The 27843-nt window shown below is 36.4% G+C and overlaps 1 protein-coding gene across 1 annotated transcript in view; it reads left to right on the forward strand.

Moving 5' to 3' along the window:
• The window catches only part of TMEM47 (transmembrane protein 47), a 30199-nt gene extending 13246 nt beyond the window's left edge, over positions 1 to 16953 (forward strand). Inside the window, exons 2-3 of the mRNA XM_044235085.1 lie at positions 3172 to 3312; positions 13545 to 16953. Of these exons, the coding sequence (XP_044091020.1) occupies positions 3172 to 3312; positions 13545 to 13723 (320 nt within the window). The 3' untranslated portion in view covers positions 13724 to 16953. The remainder of the gene's footprint in view (positions 1 to 3171; positions 3313 to 13544) is intronic.
• The last annotated feature ends 10890 nt before the right edge of the window (positions 16954 to 27843 follow it).

The following is a 27843-nucleotide window of genomic DNA, read 5'->3' on the forward strand; positions in this document are numbered from 1 at the left end:
CCTCCCCAAATAAATAAATCTTTAAAAAAAAAAAAAGGAAGAAAATGAGAACTGGTTGTATTCACTTACTTTTTAGAACTACTTCCTGTGGGATGCCTGGGTGGCTCAGTTGGTTAAGCGGCTGCCTTCGGCTCAGGTCATGATCGCAGAGTCCTGGGATCGAGTCCCACATCAGGCTCCTTGCTCGGCAGGGAGCCTGCTTCTCCCTCTGCCTCTGCCTGCCACTCTGTCTGCCTGTGCTCGCTCTCTCTCCTCTCTCTCTGAAAAATAAATAAAATCTTTAAAAAAAAAAAAAACTACTTCCTGTGATGTAAGAGGTTCCCTTCCTAATTAGGTTTTAGTCCCTTTTAATAAGTGTTGTTTTCCTGGTGGCTTCTATTGCATTTTATTGGTTTTCTCTATGACATGAAGTATTATTATTTTAAGGAGATTCGACATTTTGTGAGATTTGTGTTTTTTGTACTTTTCAGTTGCTAAATTGGGTCAGCATCACTTTGCACACCTTTATTATGCATTTATCAAATTGACTTTATTATGAAATTATTATTGTCTGAGAGACCTTTACATAGAAAAAAATTCAACATTTTTTAATGGTACATAAAGTACAGACCAGGGGTCAGTAAATTTTAGCCAGAGGGTCAAAACTAACCCACCACCTGTTTTTGTAGATAAAGTTTTATTGGGACACAGCCATGCTCATTCATTTACATATTGTCTATGGCTGTTTTCACACTACACAGCAGAGGTTGAGTAGTTGCAACACAGACCGTCACCCATAAAACTGAAATATTTACTGTCTGGCTCTTTATGGGAAAATTTTGCCAATTTTTTCCTGTCTTAGTTTGTTTTTACAAGATGCAAATAAATACATGTGTTTTATCTATTCTTTGAGGATATTTAAAGTAGAGAAAAGTGAACAAAATTCCTTTTTTTCTTTTGGATTAAAAGTGGAAGTAGTCAAATGTGTGGCATTTTATGCATACATATTGGGCTGTGTGAAAGAACTTACCAGAAAAGCAGTCTTTTAAGCTATTTTTTAAAGTGAGTGAATATTTTGATTATATCTTGACTTAAAATTGATTCTGTAAAAATTCTTATTTAAAGGAATTTGGAGATGCTAACAGTAATAAACATTTTATAAAAATAATGGTCCAACTAGACAGTGTTCCACATAGTCTCTCTTAAAGAATTTGATTAATGAATGGAAGGATTTTTTTTTGTACCCTAAACACTTTAATACACTGAAAATTTTACTTATTCAGAAATTTCAACTTAAAAGTTCTCAGAAGGATTTCTGTTATGTTAAAGTAAAAAATAATTGTGCTATGTATAAACTTTTTCAAAGAAATTTAGAGACTTCCAAATGTAAGGATTATTCTTTGGGGTTTTTTTAATTCAAAGCTACATGCTGTTATGGAATAAAAAATCCATAGTATGGCTATCCTTTTAAACTCTAGTTGAAAGCCAGATATACTTTTGTTTGAAGTTATATGGCTTTGTTACAAATAGATGGCATAAAAAATGCTCTCTACTTTCTTGCGATTCACCTTTATATTTTAGAAGTGTGGGTTTTTTTCTGTTTTCCCCTTGTTTGTTTGTTTCCTGAATGCAATGCAAGTTCTGAGTCAGTGCCAGTTATAAATCCAGAATTTATTACAAGGCAAGGATGTGGGAGAGGACACTTAAGGCGGAGATATATAAGTGTAAAGAAGAGAAGAAAACCCGAGGGTTTTATAGGTTCCTCCATTCATCCCCTATCCTACAGTGGTAAAGAGTGTGCTTTGAAAGCTTTCTGGAGGGATAATTTCAGAGTGCAGCATCAAAATATCATGAGTTCTTGACTTTGGATAGACTACATTGCAATTTAACCATGGATTAAATTCTGTTTTCATTTTCTGCATGTACATTACAGTGAGGACCAGAAGAGGCAGCCTGGAACTTCCAAAAGACCCCCACTGAAGAATGTTCTGCACAATAACTTTTTTTGTGATGCTTCTTAAACTGAATAGTGCTTTTATATATTCACTTTGCTATACTTCTTAGAGAACATTTTCCTCTTCTTATGGAATGGGAAATGGGCCAATTTTCTGTCATGCTATTTCTATATCTTTATAAGAAATGACAGATGCATTTCTGTGAGGTTTACGTTTCACTCAGCATATGGGAGACCCACAGTGTCCACGTACAAAGACCTGTATGTAGCATGTGGTCAATATATACTTGCTGTTTCCACGTATGAATGAAGAAAGGGGGCCGACAGCTGTTTAGAGTACATTCTGGCTCTCTGGGAATACTTAATTTCACAAACCATCCTTGTGGTAAAGACCACAGTGAGAATAAAATGAAATGAAAGAGAGGAGGAAAGAACAAACAGCAACAAATTCTCCTGATGCCATTTTGCTGGGGGAGTTGTTTTAGGGAAGACTGGCAAATAAAAACTTGGTTTTTGGGGGAGTTGGGGGTGTGGTAAGGAGAAGGAAGGCTAGACAAGAAAGGACAGGAAAAAAAAAGAATGAAGGAGTGTGTTACTGCCACACAACATGGGTGGATATCAGAGACGTAAAAATCAGACACAAAATCAATATCACAGACTTAAAAGCCAGACACAAAAGAGTTCATACCATTTACATAAAGTTTAAGAATAGGCAAAAATGAACCCAAGGTGATAGATGTCCCTTACTAGCCTGGGTGGGAGGAGGATTATTGACTGGGGAGGGGCACAAAGGAAACCCGGTGACAAAAATGTTCTGCATCTTAATGTGGGTGGTGGTATATGGGCATATGAATATATATAAAATGTCATCCTAGTCTCGATATTCATATTTAAGATCTGTGAACTTTATAGCTCAATAGAGAAAACAATAAAATAATGAAAATAGGTTATGGAAAGGATATCCAATTTACCATGAAGGCTTAGTAGAATCCTTGGAAAGCGTGGCAAACCCCTGGTCTAAAAACACTGCTGAGCTTAGCATAAGAGACTCTTCTGAATAAGGACGTTTATGGTAATTTTTGTTGCAAAACAGTTCAGTTCCCAAAGGATGCTTAGCATGCAGCCGGATCCCATGTATTTAGTTGTAGCTAGGTACAGGCTGCTGAACATCATTCTGTTGATTCTTTGAGGACAGACTGCTTAAAAGCAATACCTTTCTTTTTTTTTTTTCTTTCCAGATTGGCAGATTGCTACTCTGGCTTTACTCTTGGGCGGTGCTGCCATCATTCTTATTGCATTCCTGGTGGGTTTGATTTCTATCTGCGTGGGATCTCGAAGGCGCTTCTACAGACCTGTTGCTGTCATGCTTTTTGCAGCAGGTAAATATATATTTATTATGTTCAAACTGGTATTCAAGTTGCAGGAACCTTTCTACTACCCCTGTCTTCTCAGGCAAAAGCAGTATGGGCTTGCTGCATTACATAAAAATTGAGAGGCATTTGTTATATTTTAAGGTAAATTGATTAAGTATTTGTCTTATAGTTTTCAGTTTGTTAAGCATTTCAGAGCACAGTGGCAATTTCTAAACTTCTAACTAAAACATGAATAAGTCATAGTTCTTGACAGGGCTGTTGCCTTATGAATTGCAGCAGATGTATTTACCAACCGTCTTCATATTTAGCTTTTTACCCCACCTTTCACTGCCCCCTTGGTGATCTTAAGGTAACATTATTTTTTTCTGACATGAAACTGGAAAAAATTCCCATATATTTAAACTTAAAGTTCTAAATCTGTTTGGAAACAAACATGCTTGTAATGAAAAATGATAATATATAACTTGAACCATCAAACAATTCAGTTGTATGCGGTCACTGGCACAGTTGTTAATTTAACAGCCCTTGTCCTATGAAGCACGCACAGCTTGGATGAAAATATCAAGCAAGGTAGGGTGGAGGTTTTGCTAAAATCAGGGAACTATTTAGAAAGGGGGTTTATAAGACTAAAAGCCCAGTCCATTAATGTGTTTTAATTTTCATTTATAAGAATAGCCTTGGATATATTGTTCTTTTTGATTCAAACTGAAATATTCTTGTGGTGCCTTCAATTTATCCTGTCAGTCACAGCTGATTTGAAGACTGCAAAATAAGCCCCTGTGACTGTCAATAATGAAGACACTGACAGAACCGTCTCGGCTGTTAGATGGATTTTTTTTTTTTTTAAAAGCTGTTTAAAGATGGGAACAGATGAAATTTCTCAGGATTTGAAGTGTAGTTTGATCTAAAAATATAAGATCTGAAGTATTCTGCTGCCCCCTGCTGTTTGTGTTCATTTTTTTATACCCAGGAACTGCTGGGAATGTAAGCATTATGAAAACAAAGGTCCAGAGGGCTGAAGTACATCTAAGTCAAATCTCTGAAGTGACTTGCTCAAGATTGTATAGTAGCTACTGTCAGAGCCGGGGCTGGGAGGCTACTGAATTTTGAATTAGTGGCTTATTCACTACTGACTCATTCATTCATTCAGCCATTCATTAGTTGCCTCTTACGGACGGAACATGGTATTAAGAGACTCACAAAACTAGCTAAATAGCATCACAGACACTTTATAATGGAACAGAAACACCATTACAAAAAAAAGTTTGAAGTCTTAGGCAGTGGCAATACTATTCATTTTTTTGTTGATCTCCTGTGTAATAAAGATCTCTATTGTGAATCATTTAGTACACCATGAAGATTCTTCTAAAGATTCCATCACAGTTCTCTTGTTTAAATCTTGGTTCATGGATTTAGCATGGATATTTCTATTCTTAGAATGAAATATCTTAGATATTTTAATTTTAGTATAAATTTGTCTTTACAGCTAGGATTTATTAACATAGTGATAAGATAATTGTGATAGAATCTTTTGATAAATTGTTCTGAAATGATATACCATTCCTTAAAACTGGAATTATGTTTTGAATAATCTTTAGAACACTCAGATATTTCTGGTTTTAGAAAGGTATAGAGGTACTCTAGACATTCTCTTATAAATATCCAATATTATGGTGATATCTAGTTACTGTCTCATTTAGACTTTAACTTACCACATAGTAGCATACACAGAATCTGTAAAGAAATCCCGTGTTTATAGCACCTATTCTAAACATGCTTAGAAAAATAACTAAGAGTTTCTAGTTCTTTCTAAAAAACCTCAGTTTTCCCAAGTATAGCAAAAATTATGAGTGTGAATATAAGTACCGGTTGTAACCATAAGTTAAGGTAATGGATTTGGTCAAAATAAAGATTCCTATTTAGCTCTAGCTACTACAAGTATTAGTAAATTATACAATAATAAAAGGAATCCCACAGCAATATTCCTATATTCATATTCTACCCGCTGAGACCTAAAGCAAGCATTATATTGCTACATTTTTAAAATGTACATGTGCTGAGATTTAATTTTACTCATTCCCTTTTGACACTGTGCTTATGGAAGCTTTTTAATGAAATAACCATTAGTTTAGTGTTCTCTTTGCATAAAACAAGGTAAAAACTTACTGGTTATTTGAAACATCATGAAAAGTTCTCTCTCCCATCTGAGAACCCATTAAAGACTTGCCTGTCGCTGATTTCTGGAAAAGGTACTCATTACACATAATAATCCATTATTGATTGGGGCGTAAAAGTAACAAATTTGGAAAATCTGCCCACTTGAAACAATGCTAGCAAGAATCATGGCTGTTTATTTCACTTGCTTCATAGTAAACATACTTATTCTCTTGGTTGGCCTGTCTCACCTGTAATTCAGTTTAGTGATTCTTTGTAGTAAATGTGTATTTGGGGCCATTTCCCCTTTTTTTCTCACCTTGGTGTGCTTGAAAATAGTCTGTGTTTCTCTTCTTTTCTCAAATTTTTTTTTTTTCAAATAATACCCAGCTTTATCTTGGTGTTGACACACAGAGAATGTTACATATCTCAGCGAAGAAATTATCTTTTCTTCTGCTGAAACATGCAGTACATAAAATCAAAATAAACATAACACTACCACTTAGAAACATCTCTACACTGGACTACATAATTAATTCAGCAACAAGTGCTATGCCCAGTACAACGTGGTGCGCAATAAATAGTTGAATGAATGCTGGAAAGATGACGAAGGCATGTGTGGCTTATAACTTGACAGGGAAAAACAGGCATGTGAACAACTAGCTAACTGTAGTGCAATTTTTCTTAAACCATTTCCCTCTTGGCAATTTATGAAGTAGCAAGTTTCATGTGAGCACAAAGCTCAGACCAAAACAGCTCAAGAATTTATTCATGTTTTCATTCACTTATTTAACAAGTATTTGTTAAATAAGTAATTAACAAATACTCTAATATGTAGGTATACTGCCTTGGGGTTAGATTATATACTCCAAAGGTATTTACTTAAAAGCTGATGATTAAATCTCATAAAGGCAGCCAAACATATTTTAAAGATTTTCCATCTTCCATTTGTCCCTGAAGGTCCTAATTTGGTGGTGGTGAGGGGGTTTGTTACCCGCCTGAATATTTACAAGAATTGCTAAGAGCTTGTCATCATTGCAGCCCATCTAAAACATTGCCCCATGTTCCACAACTCTTTCATTCACTGGTCCTAGAAGTCTGAACTTTAGATTAAGGTACTATCTGTAATAATAAGGTTGACAACAATAATTAATTGAGCACCTACCCCCTGTAACACTGCTAGACACTTAGCATATACTCTTTCTGACCCCAGCAATCTTAAGATTGGGTATTTATTTTTGCCATATTATCACTGAAGAAATGGGTTCAGAAAGGTTAAGTGATTCCCCAGGATTATCCAGCTAAACAGTTGCAGGGCCAGGGTTTCAATTCATCTTTACTTGGACATGCCTAACACATAGCAAAACAAGAGCAGAATCAGCCTTGAAGTTTGAATTCAGCTGCCAGCTGTGTGCTGCAGCTGGAGTCCATCCCATAACTCCAGTTACTCCATTTCTTGGGGGCAACACCTGAAGGAAGTAAGCAACTGGAAATGTCCTAATAACCACACATTGATCAGTGTAACGTGACTGAATCATAGTGCATCATGAAAGTGTGCATATTTCCAATACAGAGGACTATAACATATTTCTTACTGTGTAACTGACAACAATAGGTTATATATGATGGGATTATAAGTTACATCTAGTTCTCACTAAGAGCTGGTGAAATTAAAGGGGCTGCCTCTTTCTAGGTCCTCTTCTTTTATTGTCTGGTTTTGCAGATCTGTTTTATGCTCCACTGGAACTTACGATGATATAAAGGCCTCTTATAAGGGCCTTTGGTACAGATTGCATATTTTCAGTCTTCTAATTCAGATTTTAAATAACAGAATCCCCATTAATTTTACTAAGGATACTTCCTTTCTGTTCTATCTGCAAAAATCCTTCTGTAAATGAATGTTTGTACAGAATAGTGATTTTTTCCCCCCATGGTCCTACAACTGCTTTCCACTTCTGAGCTGTCTCTGATTAGAGACTTGCCTTTTGTAGCCCTACACACCATCCTGTTACACAGTGAGGTGCCTGGAGGTATTTTGGTTCTAGATTTTGGCAGAAAAACCAATGTCCAGCTTTGATTTCAAGCTAAAAAGGTATTCTATTCACAGATCTTTATCAGTATTGAACTACCCTTTGGCTAGAACAATTTATACTATAAATGCCAATAATTAATTTCATATGTACTATGATTCTCAGTAGTTACAGATTAAATTTAAAAGGGAAAATAAGGGGGTGTCTGGGTGGCTCAGTCGGTTAAGCACCTGCCTTCAGCTCAGGTCATGATCTCAGGATCCTGGGATTGAGCCCTGGCTCTGATACTCAGCGGGGAGACTCCTTCTGTCTCTCTCCCTCTAGCTCTGCCTCCTGCCTGTGCACACACACTCTCTCTCTCTCAAATACATAAGTAAAATCTTTTTAAAAAAGAATAAAAAGGAAAAGAAGATCACTTCATATGAACCCTTCATGGGCAAATGTTTTCATTCTCCAAATTACCATTTTCTTTTTGTAAATATTCTGTATTTAGAGATCTGCCTGGTAAGTCCTATCACTTCTGTCTCTAAATTATCTCCTAAATTCGTAGTTCCTTTTCATGAACCACCATTACCGACTTAGTTGAGGGCATAACTCTTCAAGTGAAACATCTCCACTTCCAGATTGGAACTTCCCCTACTTTATTTTTCGATAATATTTATATTTCGATAATATTTTGATAATATCTGACTTAAACTATCCATGTGACTCCTTCCTTTCCCGCCTTTCCTTCAGCTTCTTTCCCTTTCTTTCCCGCTGGTGTCAGCTCAGTCATCACTGCGTACAGGTATCCATGCATTGACTAGCCTCCTAGGGCCCTTCCATCTCTAGTCTCCTTCCCACTTACAGTCTGTCTTGCACACAAACACATGAGGTACAGTTCTCAAATACACAGCTGGTGTTGTCACTTGTCCTGTTGGTTTCCCCAGAGGAAGGATTTAAGACAAGGAAACAAGTGCAAGTACTTAGTCTGGGAGGCAAAAGCAGGGATACGGAAAGTGAGACAGAGAAGGGAAGGTAGGCAAGAAAGAGGACATTATCAAACCAGTTGTTGCTGAAGGCAGCTAGAGCTTAAACTTCGTGGAAAAATTCTGGAAACCGGTTTACAACATACAGCTCAGTTATTTCATTGGAAGGACTAGAGAACTGGGGTATTTAAAAACCAGATTCTGAGAGTCATTGGTAAGGGCTGAGGTGATGCAGGGGAGCCAGCGGTGTTACTTTCCCAGAGCAACAGGCCTGCCCCGCAGTCAGGCAAAGTAGCTTTCATGGCCAGAAGAAAAGTCAGGCAAAGAAGTGCAGGTGCTGCTGACAGTTGGAAGTCAGGTTAACATGTACGGGAGTGATGAAGATGAGAGCATACGGGAAGGGCATGAATAGCATGTACAATTCAAATAACCTCTGAGATGTCTCCCTGTAGAAACCAGTCTCTTATTTTTATGACACACTAAGCCTTTTATAGTCTGAACCAAACCTTTCCATGGGAATGCACCCTTTATTCCAACCTCGTGAATTTTCTACAGGCACACCCTCTTATACTGCTAAGCTCTATACAAGCTGCTGTTTTTTTTTTTTTTTACTAGAGGTCTTTTTGTTTTTATCTTCTGATCAAGTCCTGTCCATCCTTCAAGAATCAGTTCCAATGGTGCTTCCTCATGGAAGCCCTCCCTTCTTTATCCAGGCAGAAATGGTGTTTGGGATATCATTAGAGTTCAGGAAATGTGTAGTTAATGGGTCAGTGAACATGCCTCTGCTCTTACTGTTGAACACATTCATTTGTAATGATCTATGTGTCTGTTTTCACCATAGAGTATGAAATATGACGGGCCAAGAGCCATGTCCTGTCTGTCTGATCCCTTTCACCTGCCACACAGTCAACATCCAATAAGTGTTTGTTGAAATATCCCCTTGAATGAAAGTATTGAATATTTCAGTATTGAATGTTTTCAATGTTTCAGCATTGAAAGCGCTGAAAAATGGCCCCTTAAAGAAAACTAGACGTAAGACAAAAATCAGTATCTCTGAGTTCTTGTCATGTCTCTCTCCACCCAATTTCATGGTTTGTAGTTTCGTTACTTCTTTTCAAAAAAATGGAGAGAGGTATAAAATGAACTTCAAACTCCCTTCAAATTCTAAAATGCTACAGGACTTCACTTACGTTGCCTCTGAGGTAGAGCACAGAGAATACCAAAACCAGTCCCTATTATGTTTCATTGATTGGTAGGAAAGTAGAAATGTAAGTGTGATGATGTTTTCTTGAGTTCTGGCCTTGGTTTGTGTGTTTGTTTTTGCCTTCACAGCGTCTATAAAAGGCAAGGAGGCGTTTTTACCTGCTTCTGTGTATTTTTATTAAGTGGAAAAAGTTATTTACAAATGCAGGTTTATATATGTTTTTTTTTCTCAGTTTTGCTATTACATGCTTTTCTCTCAGTGATTCTAAAGAGAGTAAAATAATTCAGAGGCATAAAGCGTTTTGGGGTAATTTTCATCTGGCTACAACACAATAAAGCTTTATCTCTAAGAAAGCTGTTCAGGAGAATATGCCGGAGGAGCCTAATGGAGTTGTATTTCCACTTTTCCACTAGTGGGAAATTATGTCATTGTACTATACCATGGAGGCCAAATATTTGCTAAATAAAACACATTGAAGTGAATATTAAAAGCGGTCTAGGTAAACAACCCACCCTAGGGACTGGCTGTTTCACACAAGAACCCATATAATCCTTCTAGAATAGAATTCAGATTAGTTATTACTTCTCTGCTCAAACTCCTTTAGCAGTTGTTCATCACACTGAGAATAAAATCCAGACCCCCACCCATGGTTCACAGGGCCATCCCCAAATGGGCCCCTGCTTCTCTCTTCCATCTCCTGTCCTGCTGTGCTCTGCCTCATTTTCTGTACGGCAGCTACAGTGTCCTTACTAATGTCCTGCTGCCACTGGCCTGCTCCTGAGTCAGGGGTTCTGCACTGCCTCTGCCCTTTACCCCACCCCACTCAGTTGACCTGCACCCTCACTTTGTTCTTGTCTGTGCCCAGATGACTCCCCCCCCCCAACCCCCGGCAAAGAGGCTTTCCCCAGCTTTTGATCTGAAAGAGCAGCCTGTGTCCCTCTATCTGGTTTTCTGGCATTCTTGTATTTTCATGTGTCTTGACAATACCTGCCATATTCTCTGCCTAGTTACCAATGGGTTAGTTACACATTGGTAACTAGGGTTTACCTAGTTACCCTGTGACGGTAGCAACTTTTGTTACCAATGCCTTAAACTGTACCACTTGGTTCAAACATTTATTGAATGAGTGAATTTATTGAATGAATAAATGAATGACTATTCCTAATTCACATTTATATTTCAGTCATCTACGGGCAGGATCAGTCATGCTTTGACTAGTTACCAGAATATAGAAGCGTGAGGAGAAATGCCTTTTTTTTTTAAACTTACTAACTTTGCAATTTTTTTCTCTACTTCATGGTTGATAGTAATTGACTTCTTATTAGTTTTAAGATGTTTAATACATGAAAGCGCCCTTTCCCTCATGAAGTCACAGAGCCAGCTAACTTTTTTTTTTTTAATACACATTTAGCACTTACTGGCTGGAGGTAGAGCAAGTGTGGGTTACATAATGAGCGGTCAGTTGTCCTGACAATGACTTAAAACATTTTCTGAGATTTTTAAACTATAAACAAGTTCTGATTTCCATTTTGGATGCCAAGAGATTCTCATTTTATATGGACCTATTTTTCCATCCATTCTCTATAGTGCAGAAGTATGGTAGGCGCAGTGTTGACCTACATGGTAAAAGTGTTTCAAATTCTTATATCTGGCTCCAGAAATGTTACTTGACCCCTAGTCAGAACCTTATAGAATGGAATGATTTTGTGCAATCTCATCCTCATGTGTTTCCTGGAGTTCATCAGTGTTATGCTAGAGAGAGGATCATTAATGTAGACTTTCTGAGAACATGAATCATATTAGTAACATGGATCTCTTATAGGTACTGAGAATAGATGAACATAGACTTTAAAGCACAAAACCCCAGTTTAATTAAACACTATCCATCCTACTGCTCTTTTTATTTTTATTTATTTTTATTTTTTTAATATTTTATTTATTTATTTGGCAGAGAGAGAGAGACAGTGAGAGAGGGAACACGAGCAGGGGGAGTGGGAGAGGGAGAAGCAGGCTTCCCACTGAGCAGGGAGTCCAATGCGGGGCTCGATCTCAGGACCCTGGTATCATGACGTGAGCCGAAGGCAGATGCTTAACCACTGAGCCACCCTGGTGCCCCCCTACTGCTCTTTTTAAAAAATATAATAAACCGTATCTTTTTTTTTTTTTTTTACTATATCACATTTTATTCTTGTCACTTTCATTGTTCATGTTTGTTGTTATACTTTTGGAATTTACAGTATTTTTAAGATGAGTTAAATAATAATCATTTTGACTAAACGTTTACTTTATGTATCAGGGGTTGGCAAACTTTTTTTTATAAAGGGCCAGAGAGTAAGTACTCCCGACTTTGTGAGCTGCATAGTTTCTCTTGCAACTACTCAGCTCTGCTGTTATAGTGCGGACAGTACATAAATGAATGAGCCTGGCTGTGTTCCAGGAAAACTTGTTTTCAAAAACAGACAGCAGACCAGATTTGGTTGTTTGCCAATCCCTGCCCCATAGTACATGGTACCCCAGATTTTTTAAGATTGTTTCTTGAGGGTGGAAGCTGTTCTATAGTAGAGAATGAGGCAGACGCATCCCATAAATTCTAGTTAAGCTGATTTAAATGAAGTAGAAATTATATAATAGTTGATGCAATATGCAGTGAAGATTTTGAATGGAAGCCATCATCTCTTATGTAATCTAGTGCCTCCCATATAGAAATAGCCACAGGATAAGGGCCACTTTAATTTTATATATAAGCAAAAACAACAACCCTTCCCTTTCCTGATGAATTGGTTGGTTTTATTTTGTTACGTATGACTCATCACAGTTCCCCTTTAGCCGTGACTGACAACTGACTTAAGAAGTGAGAGTTAGTTAAGAATGAATAGCTGAGTTTTGTGCTTGGGGTAGTACCCAGCATTCACTGATATTTTCAGTACCATTAGCTTCTTCCTATGCCTTCATTGATTTCATTCTTTTTTTTAAAAAAGATTTTATTTATTTATATGAGAGAGAGAGCATGAAAGGGGGGAGGGTAGAAGGAGAAGCAGACTCCCTGCTGAGCAGGGAGCCCAATGTGGGACTTGATCTGGGGACTCCAGGATCATGACCCACGCGGAAGGCAGTTGCTTAACCAACTGAGCCACCCATGTGCCCGATTTCTTTCTTTTTTGAAAGTAGATGAAGAATGAATATATAAATGTCATCTATTATACCTAATACAAAAGTATAATTGGATGTGGCTTCTTTTGAGCCCCTTTTGAAGGATGAGAGGAAAGGAATGAAAATCATTTTTGATCAGTGGAATATAAGCAAAAGACATCACAGTAAGAATTGCTAGAATCATTGGCTCAGTTGTGGTATTGAGAAGCAACAGCAAGAAAAGTGTGTCTTAAAATCACAGCTTAACTATTTTCATCAGTACAAATGAATCTGAATTCCTCAATTCCTTAAGAGCATAAATAAATAGCAAGAGTTTGGGGTATTTGGGATCACTGTTCTCGAGAAACTATTTACAGATTTTGTATAGTGGAACAGTTGAACTTACAGTAATACTTGCATAATAGTGATGCTTATATATGTATGTCTGTAAAGTGAGAATCACTATGCTCTTATAAATTATTGCACTAATTATTTCATCAAGTACTATTACTGTGAGTTACTAATTACTAACAGTAATTCTTACTATATTGTGAAACAGTGTTAAAGAAAAAAATGTTAATGTTTTCAGGTATACCATCTAGAACAAGCAGTTCTTCAAATTTTTTGGCTTTTATATTTGATTACAAAGTAATTCTCACATATATATATATATATATATATATATATAAAATGTTGTACCCTTTTATTTCCTGCAAATAACATTTTTCTAAAATCTATTTGCTTTTCTTTCAGTTGTTTTACAGGTTTGCAGCCTGGTCCTTTACCCAATCAAGTTCATTGAAACTGTGAGCTTGAAAATTTACCATGAGTTCAACTGGGGTTATGGCCTGGCCTGGGGTGCAACTATATTTTCGTTTGGGGGTGCCATCCTTTATTGCCTGAATCCTAAGAACTACGAAGACTACTACTAGAACCAACAGTCTGAGATTTTAAAAACAACCAACCATCCAACAAAAGGATTATGTCTGTATCTTTTCTAACTCACTGTTTTCTAAAACACTTGTGGAGCATCAAGCAGTTTGCGTGGTTGATTTAATATCTTTTGCCTTTTGGCTGTCAACATCATAACCAGCTTTTACATCCATTTTAGGGACCTGCACAAATTAAGAGAGCTGATTAGACATAGGCAAATGCTGAAAACTTCAAATATGTTCATGTCATTTTTCTTGACAAGTGAAGGGTCTATATGACAGCAACCATTGTGAGAAACTAGTTGGAATGAGAAATGCCTGAATCTCCTATTGCCTGCAGGGGAGCAGCTGGCATAAGTAACATTTAGAAGTTCCTTTGCTCTGACAAGGATTCCACTGTTAGAGTCCTTGTCTCCTGCTTATCCCACCCCATGTCTAGATTGCCCATTGGTTATTTGCTTGAGTGAGCTTTTGAAAAGTAAACTGCCCTTCGGCACCTAATGGAAGTTCTGAATGTAATTGGTTCAGGGTACATATTCCACCTTCAAGAATACTCTTTTTTTTAATGGGAGGCAATGCTTTGGCCATCAGCTTCTCCCCGGGAAGGGAGTCAAGTCTTAGAGACATGTGCTTTTCATTATGTGGTTAGCAGTTGTGCCTCAACCCTATCTAGAATGAGGAAAATTGAGAGTCTCTACTTTCCCTGGGGCAACTAGAAAGAATGAGTTGCATGAGTTGCTTTTGTCCTAAGTACCCTTTAAATCATTTACCAAACATTACCGCAAATAATTGTGCATATGTAACAAGCTTAAGTATTTTTATAGAAGGTGAACCATTAGTATAAATGGTAAAAAGTTGTTCCCTAGCCCTATACATGCATTTGCCTATTACACATAAAAGTAATATTTGCTCTAGTGAAGTGATTTGAACACTAACCTTGTACACGTTAAGAGGCTTAGATTGGTATTCACACTTAGTTACTGTACAAAAGTACATATACCTTAAAACTTTTGCTCTATGTTCTCTACTGTTTCACTGGAAAGTTTTAATAGAATTGTTTAAGAAGAAAAATTGAAATGGTGTTAATCTGAAAATTCATGATTCTTCTGTAAGCACTGTAGTTCAAAAGAGAATAGCAGTTAGAATGATCATTTTGTTAAAAATTCAGTAAAATAGAAGGCTGCTTTTTTTTAAGTACTTTAAATGTCTTTATTAAAAAAATAAAAGAATAGCAATAGATTTATAGAAATGTTTAAATGTCTCAGTAGAGGAGTAGAATTCATCTGGTTATCACCTGGTCCTCTGAAGTTAACTAATGGGCTAACTGATTTGTGCACACATTTATGATGGATTTATGTTAAGGGAATCATTTGTTGGCTGTTCAGATGGAAGGAAATATTAATGATAGGGAAAAAGTTTGCAGCTAATCTCACACTGCAAACTTGCATTAATCCTGTTTAATATACAAATTTGGATAGTTTAATTATAAACATATTTTTATATCAAATAATACAGTTCTAATATAAAAGTTATAGATAGTTATTTTTGTTAACAAAGACACTAAAACAGTATGTCCTGGTTTTGGCCCTTTTGCAGAAAGAACCATTGGAAAAATCATTTAAAACCTACTTACGTTCTATTGTATTGCAAAATCCGTTAAGAGCAGGACCACATCAATAGTATTTAATAATTTGCTTTACCTCCCAGAGCAGAGTTCTGCTTTCAGCTTGTCTTAAGAACTGTTGCCAAAACAACAGGGGGAAAAAAATCTATTTTATTATTCAAACACTTAAAAAAAACACCCTCCTATCTTGTGACTTTTCTATAGAATCACAAAGTAAATATAAAGAACTAGGCTTAATCTTACTTTAGCAATGACAGACAAAAGTAATTAAATACATCCTAGAGAGAAACCTTTGTAAAAGTATATGATTCTCCATAGAGTCATAAGAAACTAGAAACTGGGTGGAAGTTTTCCGGAATGGTATTAGTATTATAGAATCTTCTGAAGCAGTTTTCTTAAAAAATAGTAAAATCTGGGCCAGACTGTCTTGCAGTTAATTGCATATTGTCAGAGCAGCATGAGAAATACGATATTTGTTGGATAGGGATTTCGGCTACTAAACACTCTCTATTGTGAGAGAGTCTCCTTATTCCTGAATAATGGAAGAACAGTACTTTGGTGCTGACATCAATCAGGCACTTTTCTTAGTCCTAGTAGAGGATGCAGTGTGCTGTTAGACCAATACCACATCTCGAGTCTTACCAAGTTTTCATTCTCTGTCAATATGACAGGCTGGAAAATGACAGAATATGTTATAGGCTAAGGCACACATGTTTGCAGTACACTGAAAAGTAGATTTCTTATGTAACTTTTCTCCCTTTCCCAGTGAAGAGCCCTATGTTATATTTCTACCATCACTAATATTTAAAAGTATTTCATGACTAACAAGCTCAGTACAACATGAAAGTTGTTGCTCATCCAAAATACTTTTTCATCTATCAGAATGAACACATGTGAATTTTCACCTACATTATGTCTTTGCAGCTTTAGGTTTGCTTGATGGTTTCTTACAAGCAAAACTGTTGGCTATAAATCCATTGTTTATCTTAAAGAGATATATACACGTACATACACACATAGAGCATAAAGTACTCAGCAGGGCTAGTTATTTGGATTTCTTGCACAACTATTTAGCTTTTTGTAAGTTCAACATGTAAATTTTAAAGACAAATATAGAGAGACCTATGTGTTTGAAATATAAATGATATATATGGATTAGCATGTACCTGTATATTATTAAACATGCAATGAACTGACTGGTAAGTGACGTCTAATTGTATGGCTAGCAATGTAATTTATTCAGACTGTATTTTTGTACAGAGCAGCGCACACTAACCTATGCCTCTGTGTCCTCTTTAATGCCTAAAACTGTGCCTAGAAATTTCATCTGTCTTAAAAAATAAAATTATACTTCATGCTGTTTATGCTATAGTTTCTCTACTGCTGTTCTATATTTATTATTTTTAAATATATGACATGTTTACTACTTAAATATGAATCCATGGTATTCTGGTTATTTTTTCTAACACTCCTCTGGGGGAATCCTGTTTATCACTCCAGTGGTTTTGAGTTTGCAGTTTCGCGATCGGTTCTTCATTTCATGATTTTTGTAGCTGACCTGAAGTTATCTATGTGGAAAAAATAAAAATAAAAGTGGTTTCACTGATGCGGTTTGACTTGTGCCTTCTCTGCTGTGTAGACCCATTAACAGGTTCCCAAATTACATGTCTGCAAGTTGATGTTCTCCTTTATAATATATACTTTACTTAGAAAACAGAACCTGCCATAACATGGCTCCTTTTATGTAAAACTTTTAAAACTACTTTTGTTTCATACTCTCTCCCAAGATTCTTTCTGTCCCTTACAGGCCAGTTATGTAAACACTAAGAGAAAGAAAGAATGTTAAATGTCTCTTTAAAGCTTTCTTTTGAAATGCACAGGAAAGAGATAACAGTGCAAGCTATTGGTTTTCATACTCTAATGACACAATTAGAAACAGGAGTAGCAAAAGGCTTGATACTCTGTTTTGGATTTTGTTTAGTTTTTGGTGTTTGCAAGGTAGGTTAACACAGCCTCTCCTGCATTATTTTCTATCATTTTTAATTAGAGAAGTACACTCCATTTGCCATGCACATGTGCATGTGCATATGAACAAATCCATAAAATTGAAATTTTGCATCACGTTTGTGTATATAAATGGTGGGTGTACTTGGAAGGAAATTTAAATGAGGCAATAAAATGCACTTGTATGGTTGCCAGAAATTTTTTCTTGAAGACCTAAATAGAACCACATGTAATTGAATAAATTTTCTTGTATTGATAAAATCAGTTTGAACAAAAAGTATATTATTTTGTTAGGATATCCTTTCATGTCTCTTATGAACCCTTAAATTTTGAAAGGTTCACAGAACTCTTTTCTGCCAAAAAATACTGTAAATCATCTGCAAGCCTATCCTATATTTAATCTCAGACTTTCAAAAGTATGCATATTTGACAGCCATAAGTTCTAATATTTTCTATCACTTTTCCTTTCAACAGCCTTATACTCTAATTTGATGGAGTAACATCATTCATATGGTGTATTACATTTTCAAGATAAAGTAACTTTCATTTATATGTAGAATTCTCATGAGCAAAACACTTACAAACATGTCCTGCCTGGTAATTATCCATGACCCACTTTCTCTGAATACAGAGGACATGGAGACATAACTTTGCTCTGATTTGACAAGGGAAAATCCTTCGCCTTTAGAGATTTCATTGTGAACATGAAACAGGAAAGCGTTTTCAATTTGCTCTGCCATGATGGCCATATAGCCTGTTAGCAGTTTCTTTTATTAAGCCAGGTCCATCCTATGTCAATACAGCATACCATTTAAGTCATTTGGGTTAGAAAGTAAATTGGTAGTGAAGTCATTTTCTGAATTTCTGAATTTATCGAATTCTCATGACCTTCTGTTAATAGCTTTTCAGAAGCAGAACCTTAGGTTGGATTAAAAGAGCAAATAAATATTAGAATTATGTGCTTAAAAAAAAAGAATTATGTGCTTAGTATTCTCACTAGAAGCACTAATTTACTTGAATAATTTAACTTTTATGACAACTATTGGAATGTGGTATCATAGCTACTTAATGCCAAAGTTAAGATCAGACTAAGTAACAAAACACCATCTAATAAAATGCCAACAGTTTTTCTTATATGAGACAGGTCTTCAGACTGTTTGGGAAGTCCTCAGATTTTTTTAACAACTACATGTTGCTATGAGCAGAGAGTCCATATATCTATAATTAGAAAATCTGTTTTCAAAGAGTCACCAGCTGGGTGACTCACACATTTATATTCCAGCAGTAAGTCTAATAGTTCCAAAGTATAACTAAGAGAACAGGAGCTGAACTGTTCAAGAGGGAAGAATAATATGTGGTGTTTCGAAGCCAAGATTAACAGCACACAAAGAATGGTGTTCTTTATAAAACTAAAGCTGTGTTGAGTGGTTCACCAGAGAAACTCCGTTTTGGCAAGCAATTATTTCCAAGTTGAATGACTTCATAGGAATAATGATTATAAAGGAAACTTGGAACAAGTGCTGGAAAATCATGTCACCAAACCAGTAAAAACCTTGAATACTTCAATTTCTGCATGTGGCCAGAATTAATGAAGAAAACAGTATCTAAACATATATATATATATATACTAATAGCCATATATACTAATCGTATATAGTAGATAATTATACATTACATATATGGGATGGTGGTACTGAAGACTGCCACTTGGCAGCTTTGAATTTATCATTATAAAGGTAAAATAAGAAACAAACAGCCTATTTTTAAATAAAAATACGGTTCACAAGAAGAGTTTAAAGAAATTGAAGTCTGAACAGACTTGAGCTCACTATGAACAAGGGATTACATTGTTAAGGGATAAATGGAGGAGATAACTTGTGTTAACAGATACCTCGTGCTAACTCGTTGATACCATGTATTAACTGAAAAGACATAATACTCTCATGCTTGAGAACCTCTCCCACACACAAACTTCTCTATCAAAGTGTTTTTGGAGACTTTTGTGGCCATATCACTGTTCAGTGGGAATGTAACAACCCGACATCAAGAACAGTTTTCCAATTTCTAACATTTAGGAGATTCTTCTTAAACATTATCTAGCTATTATGATCGCATTACTTATTTGTATAGTGATGTGTCCGAAAGAAGCAAAATGAGGAATTGTAATCATTAGAAAGGAAAAATTTTCCTCTACCATTCAAGTTTATTTATTTATTTTTTTGGCTAGTCTTAAGAATTAAATTGATATGAGACAGCTAAACAGGAGAAAATCAAATTTAACTATGTACTTATGGGGACTCTATAAGATTATGAGGCCCACAGGCAGTCAGGCATTTCAGCTAAGAAGCAGGTAGGGGTCTGGGGCTACAAAGGGAAGAAAGGCAATTCACAGGAAGATGAAAAAGTCAATGTTTGGTAAACAGTATTTGCTGAGCCTTCCAAAAACAATAGGACATAGAGAACTTGGCTCAAACAGGACTAGCTAGGGTTCCTCCCTGTCTATCACACCTAGTTCATATTATACTATAGTTATCTGAGGTGATAGCTCTCTCTGGGAGCAGATCCTCTGTCTAAATCCTTTCAAGCAGTTACGGGAGAAGCAAAAAAGAAAAACTCCTTGAGTCATCTGTTTCTTAAAAACAATCAGCCTAAAGTAATCCACAGGCCAAAAGACACATTTGAGGAGGAAAATTTCGCTTCCCTAAATAATAAAACATTTAACACTTAACGATAATGAAAATTGTGCTTCTCATTCAACTCCACCCTCTGAATGCTGTTCACTGTTGGAAAAATTTTGGCATAAATTTGACATAATATAGAAATCCTTATGGAGGTGTAATGTTTCATATAAAATTTTCAGTTATATTTTCTGAAGACCTTGATATTTTTAAATGCTGCTCAATGAAGCAGAATTTTGGAAAAGTCTATTCTCAGGGTATTTATGTGCAAGCCTCAATATTTAGAACATCTTTCTAGCCAATTTTCAAGACATGGAATACTTTGAATTACTTTCTCCCACTTCTTCAGGCCTGTATAAAATTATTTTTTCCCTATCTGTATCAAAAGTCAATAAACATTAGTACATAATTTGGCCAGCCCTTGAGCTTTAGCAAGTTCAAGTATGATCCTATACACCAGGATCCAATCTCCTACTGCCAATGATTGGATAACATTTTTGAATTAGAAATGTTCTAGAAGTTGAAGCAAACACTAAGACTTCTCATACCCATTCAAACCAAAAGCACAGTTTGGCTTCAGTTAGGTTTCTTTGACTATTATGCCGTTTGTACAGGGAAAACACATGCAACATGCTATTTTCCTAAACTAAGGTTGGTTTTGATTTATTAGTATAAATGTGTAAAAATTTCATGCATTTATATGCTTAGAATGGTTTTCATATTATCTATTTTGGAACTGGAACATTTTTAGATTTACAACTTAATAGAAATACAAAGTTACAGTTAGAGTAACGATTGGGGAAAAATATCTATAGGAAAAGGAGATCAAACAGCTAGATCTTCAAAGTCTTACCATTTAGTCATAAATATGTGGTGTAAGACTGTGAAGGTATGAAAGCAGAAACCAGACAGGTTGTTGTAATTGATTAGCTTTGGAGTGTGTGCTCCACCCATAATGATTTTTCTGAGAACAGTGGACGACTTGGCAGGCGGCCATATTTGCACTACATGACCCTGCACCCCTGGTCAGAGGTAATTACTGCAGAGATGGTTCCTGCCTTAAGCTAGCCTCGTCTGTTTCTCTTGCCCATTAATTTGGAATTGGTCTCTGCATGTAGCTAGTAATAAAATGCATAAACCATGGGGTTTTGGGGTATGTGTGCAGGGATGCAAAGAAAAACTGCAGAGAATAAAGGAATGAAATAGATATGCAGAAAGAAGCAGACAAGAAGGACGATGTAATACCCAGAGAGTAGGAAAGAGTATCAGTTTCTAGTAAAGTGAAGCTGCCTGTGCTCCATGAAATACTCCCGTGTCCTTCCAATAATTTCCTGTTTTGATTAAACCAGTTTTATTTGGAACCAATAGAACTTCTGTTAGACAAAGCACCCTTCATTAGAGGGTTCAATATGTAGGTTTGCTAAATGTCCAAAAGAGAACTGGGAAGATTTCCTGGCACACTTCCCATCCTAACCCAGGGTGCCCAACACTCCATTTCCCTGTCAAAATTTACTCCCACTTGTCTTATTCACATTACAATGCTTCATTCACAGTATAATATGGCTCAGTGAAAAGATTTTAATGTAAATTTCCCCTTCTCTGTATATATATTTTCTAGGATCAAAGTCATATGCTAAGGAGGAAAGATCAATAATCATCAGATGGCAGAAAATCTGCCCTGGAATCTCGGAAGCCACTTATGGTAATTTCTCCTCCATCCTATATCTAAAATGCACTGGCAATCTACATTAGCCCCTAAGAGTTGTGCTGTACAACCCCAGAGAGCACCATTCTCATGTGTTCTCCAAGAATGCCAGTCTTGCTGACTTTGCCTATTTCTTTGAATTTATGGCTTATTTTGAGGATTTCAGACTAATATCTCACACACACAATATATTTTTTTAAATATTTTATTTATCTACTTGGGGAGAGAGAGAGAGAGAAAATGAACGGGGGGGAAGGACAGAGGGAGACAGGGAGAGAGAAGCAAATTTCCTGCTCTGCAGAGGGCCCAATGAGGGGCTTGATCCCAAGACCTGGAGATCATGACCTGAGCTGAAGGTAGACACTCAACCAACTGAGCCACCCAGGCGCCCCTCACATACACAATATTATCATCCAAAGTTTCCATTACCTTTACTCTACTGCTGCTTTGGGCTCAGGTGAACCAAGCCCAAGTAGAATCAAGCATTTTGGAGCAAACCCAGTAACAGCATATAGTAAAAGAGTCTACTCATCCAACTTCTCTGGAGATTTGATCTGCATGGCTCCTTAAGCAAGTCAATCTGATGGTTACAGTTATTCTTAAACCATCCTTTGACTACAGAGTGGCTCCAACACATGACAAAGTAGTTATATACAAGCACAGACAACTAAACCCAAGGTCAAAGACTTAATCTATGATATAGATACTGACAACTTCAAGCGGAGGATTGTTCTTAAAAGAAAGAACATCAGACCAACAATATTTAGGTGTTTACATGATATAATAGGATGAAATTTTTAGTTCTTGGTGGAAAGTATTATAGGCAATCAAATTATCTGTCATCTCCACAGCTTTCATCCAGGGGCTAAGTGATCCACTTTGAGAGGTATTTTTTGTTTTTGTTTTATTGGGTTTTTTTTTCTATTTAATTTCAAAATGAAGTTCTATTGATTGATGTGAATTTTAGCCTTGACGGACATTTATTCTGTGACTCTGGATGACAGCTGATGGCCTCGTGCCCTTAAGACCAACTGATTCACTACTGCTGGTATAATATACAATCCCTTCATTCTGTGAACAGTATCTTCAGATTGTCCAGGAAGCCACATGTACACACAACATTAGACAAAGAGTGGCTCTGACAACTAGTACTATTGGGAAAAGAGCCCCTTAAGACTTAAGTGATAGAAGGCTTCAGGGATATGGTGGACTTTCTCTGGCCCATTTTAGTTGTTTCAGTATCTGATATCACTAAATATTCTACATCATCATTTTTCTCATTCATTTACATTTCTCAGGCCTTCAAAAGATCCTTGAACACATCTAACAAAAAGTCCAATCCTTTAGCACATTCTTTTTTCCCTGGCCTGTGCAGCAAAGGCCATTTGTGTTTTTAAATACCAGCAACTGTCCCATTTCCTCGGTCAAGGGAAAATACATGCCTTGGTGTTTTCCATTCTTATTTGGATCTAATAATGTGAGGCAAAGCAATTTTGCAATCCTGACTCCTTCTTCAGGAAAATGACATAAGAATCCACATAACAATCACAGTACAAGGCATTTAGGAGTGCTGTATTTTACACACTATATTTAAATGCTTCAGGAATAAGAATAGAGTCTTAAAAATACATCAGGTCAGGAACTGCTTCCTCCTTTCTCCAGTCTTTAAATGCAAACACATGCATAGTGACAACTCTCAGAAAAATAGCCCTAATGAGAATTTCTCCCTTTCCCAAGGGGTGCCCTCTGCCACCATCTATTTATGGAATAATAGTGGGCTCCCTCCTTCATTCTCACATCCTACATTTAAAAGAGCAATTTCCATTTTTAAAGTATTGCTGAAAGGAAAGAAGTCATCTTTTATCACAGTCAGGAAAGGTCAGCAAGTCAGTAATCCTCCATTCACTTACTGACAGAAATATCCTTCCCTCCCACAGCAGACCAGAAAAGTGATTTATTTGAGATTGGCATTAATACATAAAATGTTCAGTACACCTAGCTATGCCTGGGCAATCCCTTACATGGTCCAGAGGCTTCTTTTATTACCTGCTAAGGCTGTGAATTGAATCTGTTGGAGCAAGCATTGTAGATAGGATTCCCAATATCCTCTCAAGCACTCTTCCATAATATCTGATCCTGTCAAGGCCAAAATATTTTCATAACGAAGACGAACCAAGAAGCGCTTCTTGCTTCTGTGCCCAGATGTTGACCTTTCCTTTGTATTTGGGTGCCCACACACATGGACGACCCTATTTCCAGAAGTTTTCTTTGTTGCAACCTGCATGTTTGTTTTTTAGTTCTCTAAATATTCACTACATTTTATTGTGTCTTTAATATGTAGTACAATGTTGTACAAGATCAAGGGACATTTCTAAATGTATAATCTGAGACTTCACAGGTCTTCTAATTCAAGGGGGCAACACAAGCTTTGCACACAGAAACAATAATTTTGCCTCAAATTATGGAATACTTGAGTTCTCAAAGTCCACTGATTTTATTACAACCTGATACTTTAACAATATAGAGTATATAGCAATATTCTGACCAAAATTAATACATGGTTAAACAAAATGATATATGTAAGAGTCAGTCTGGGTTTTCCTGTCCAGTTGTAGGTTTGATGTTTTCTTTTGGGAAATCTCTACCTGTGACTTGTATCTTGTACAATCTAAGATACCACTGGTTGTTAAGACCTTATGTACCAATAAGAAAGGAAAAACCAAGATTGTGTGGAGGAATGGTCTAACAGCAGTCCTCTGATTAAAACTGGGTCTAACCAAAGGCTATAGCTTCAGTATAAAACTAAGCAACTCAATAGAGTGGCTACAGAGAAAGGACCGGCAAGGGAAACTTAGTATTACAACCTTGACACTGGGTGGCAAATTTGAACAACTAGTCAGTACTCATGCAGGTTTGAGGTCTAAATTCACACTTTTAGTATGGTCCAAGAAACCTCAAGCAGAGAATTTAATTTAAAATGGTCTCAGATGGATTGTGCCTGAAGTTGGCTGGCAAAAGCAAATGAAAATTCTCTCTGGAAGTCCTTAACTTTGACCTAAGCTGACAAAGATTGAGGGTGCACTTGATTATAAGAGACACTCTGATTTCACAGGTGCAATAAAGTATGTTTTAGGATTAATGAAATATGGTTATTACTTATTTGTAAGTGATTAAAAGGCTTTCACCTCAGAATTAGCTCAGATTAAAATATCTGAGCTTTAAGAAGAGTTATCATATGTTTTAGTTATTATTTTTCAGTGTCTTTAATTTTAGGAGACTTATCTATCATCTTCCGAGATACGTTTCCAGCATAGCAATCCCAGGCTACTATGTCACTTATTCACAAAATAATAATGGTGAAAATATTGGATAAGAATTTAAGTAGTCTGATAGCCATTTGTATTTCTTGATTGGAGAAGTGTCTGTTCATATATTCTGCCCATTTTTTGATGTGTTTGTCTGTTTCGTGTGGGTTGAGTTTGAGGAGTTCATTATAGATCCTGGATATCAACCTTTTGTCTGTACTGTCATTTGCAAATATCTTCTCCCATTCCGTGGGTTGCCTCTTTGTTTTGTTGACTGTTTCCTTTGCTGTGCAGAAGCTTTTGATTTTGATGAAGTCCCAGAAGTTTATTTTCGCTTTTGTTTCCTTTGCCTTTGGAGACGTATCTTGAAAGAAGTTGCTGTGGCTGATATCGAAGAGATTACTGCCTATGTTTTCCTCTAAGATTCTGATAGATTCCTGTCTCACGTTGAGGTCTTTTATCCATTTTGAGTTGATCTTTGTGTACGGTGTAAGAGAATGGTCGAGTTTCATTCTTCTACATATAGCTGTCCAGTTTTCCCAGCACCATTTATTGAAGAGACTGTCTTTTTTCCACTGTATATTTTTTCCTGTTTTGTCGAAGATTAATTGACCATAGAGTTGAGGGTCCATATCAGGGCTCTCTACTCTGTTCCACTGGTCTATGTGTCTGTTTTTATGCCAATACCATGCTGTCTTGGTGATCACAGCTTTGTAATAAAGCTTGAAATCAGGTAAGGTGATGCCGCCAGCTTTATTTTTGTTTTTCAACATTTCCTTAGCGATTCGGGGTCTCTTCTGATTCCATACAAATTTTAGGATTATTTGCTCCAGCTCTTTGAAGAATGCCGGTGGAATTTTGTACCAGGTGGTGGGTATTATAGAGGGCACGGCTTGCATGGAGCACTGGGTGTGGTGAAAAAAATAGTGAATACTGTCTTTCTGAAAATAAATAAATTGGGAGAAAAAAAAAAAAAGAATTTAAGTAGTTCATTTGAAAGATTTGCTCTCTATAAAAGCAAACATTTAAAAACACGTGGTGCTTAATGGCAGCTTAGGCTAATGGAATACAGATAAACCAGAATATAATCATGTAGGTGTGCTTCCATATGAGATGTTTTAATTAATATTGTTTGTTTTTAAATATTTTTTATTGTAAAATAAAATACACACAAAAGTGTACAAATTCATATGTGGAGTTCAGTGAACTCCATGGAGTGGTACTCATGGAACTCCATGGAACTATCATGGAGTGAACATCCATATAACCATAACAAAGACCAAAAAACTGAAAGTGTCATGCTTCTCTCATCACAGTCCTCCCCATTTCCCCCCCCTCTAGAGAGTCATCTCCTTGTTTCCTTTTCCAAAAAAAAAAAAAAATAGCTTGACCATGTAACTATTCATCCTTATATATTACAGTTTTCTTTAGTCTGGTTTCTGAACCTGGGAAAACGGACTCATGCAGTAGTTGTTTTGTTTCTGTCTTAGTTTGTTCAACATTACGCCCTTGAGATTTATCCGTCTTGTTGTGTGTAAATTGTAGTTTGTCCACTTCACTGCTCTTTAGTATTCCATTATATGAAGATGCCACAATTTATTTATCCATTCTACTGTGGTTGGACATATAGTTTGCTCTCACTTTGGACTACTACAAATATTGATGGTATGATTATTCTTGTATAGATCCCTTGATAAGCTATACACACACTTCTGCTGTGTATTTATAATTTGGAATATAATTGATGGGCTCTTGGGGGAATTCACAAGTTCAAGTTAATAAGTATTTCCAAGCAGTTTTTGAAAGCAGTAGTATCAATTTGTATGTCCATCAGCCATGCAATAAAGTGCCAATTTTTTCAGGTTTTTGTTTGTTTGTTTGTTTGTTTGTTTTTAGTCATCTGGCCTGTGGAAAATTTTTTCAATGACTTTTAAGAATAAATACAAATTTGCATATAGCATTGTAGGATTAAACTGTCAGGATTGAAAACTACTGACAGGCTCAGACAATGAAACAATGACAATAAGGTAAAATTCAGCAGGAATGATACAAAGCTACTTCATCTGATCAGTACAAGGAGACCAAGTGTCACAGAATTTCCCATAAAAAAGATGGCGGGAAGTTATGAAGGCGTTATGGTCAGTAAAAAAATTGGTATCCAAATCTGCACTAAGCAGGGTCAGTTTTCTCAAAGCAGATCTTGTAAATGCCCAAGCCCTAAGGAAAGGTTATCATTTCTCTCAGTAGATGATTGTTAGTTAATGAATAAGTTGAATGAAGGAATGACTGAGTAGTTAGTGTTCAAAGCTGAATACTAGAGAAAGACACTCAAGAGCAAAGCTCTTCTGAGCATTCTTCCTCTTTCCTATTTCAGAGGACAGAGACAATTAGGTGAAAACTATCAGAGGAGAAACAAATGATTAAATAGGAAGCAGTGAAATCAAGGGTAGGATCTTTTGGAGACACTGATGAAACAATAGGTTTTGTATAAATCATTTAAGTATTAGTTATGCTTTCTGGAGAACTTTCTTTCCTTGTTCCATTTCATCTGTTTTATTTTTTAGGTTCCTTTTTTTCTCTTCCCTTTTGTTCTAAGTTCACTTTTTCTTTCTCTCTTTTTAAAAGTGTCAGTTCTGTGTTTTATTTAAAAAAAAAAAAAACAAAAAACAAATCAAGAAGTCCCACTTCGGGCCATACCTTGCTTAGCTTAGGCACACCCTTCCACAGAGAGTCCTATTTCTCTTCAGTTCTCCCCATTATTCATTTCACCCAGTGTAGCATTCTAGTTTTTTTTCTTTTAAGAA

This window comes from Neovison vison, chromosome X, assembly GCF_020171115.1.
Source record: "Neovison vison isolate M4711 chromosome X, ASM_NN_V1, whole genome shotgun sequence".
NCBI lineage: Eukaryota > Metazoa > Chordata > Mammalia > Carnivora > Mustelidae > Neogale > Neogale vison.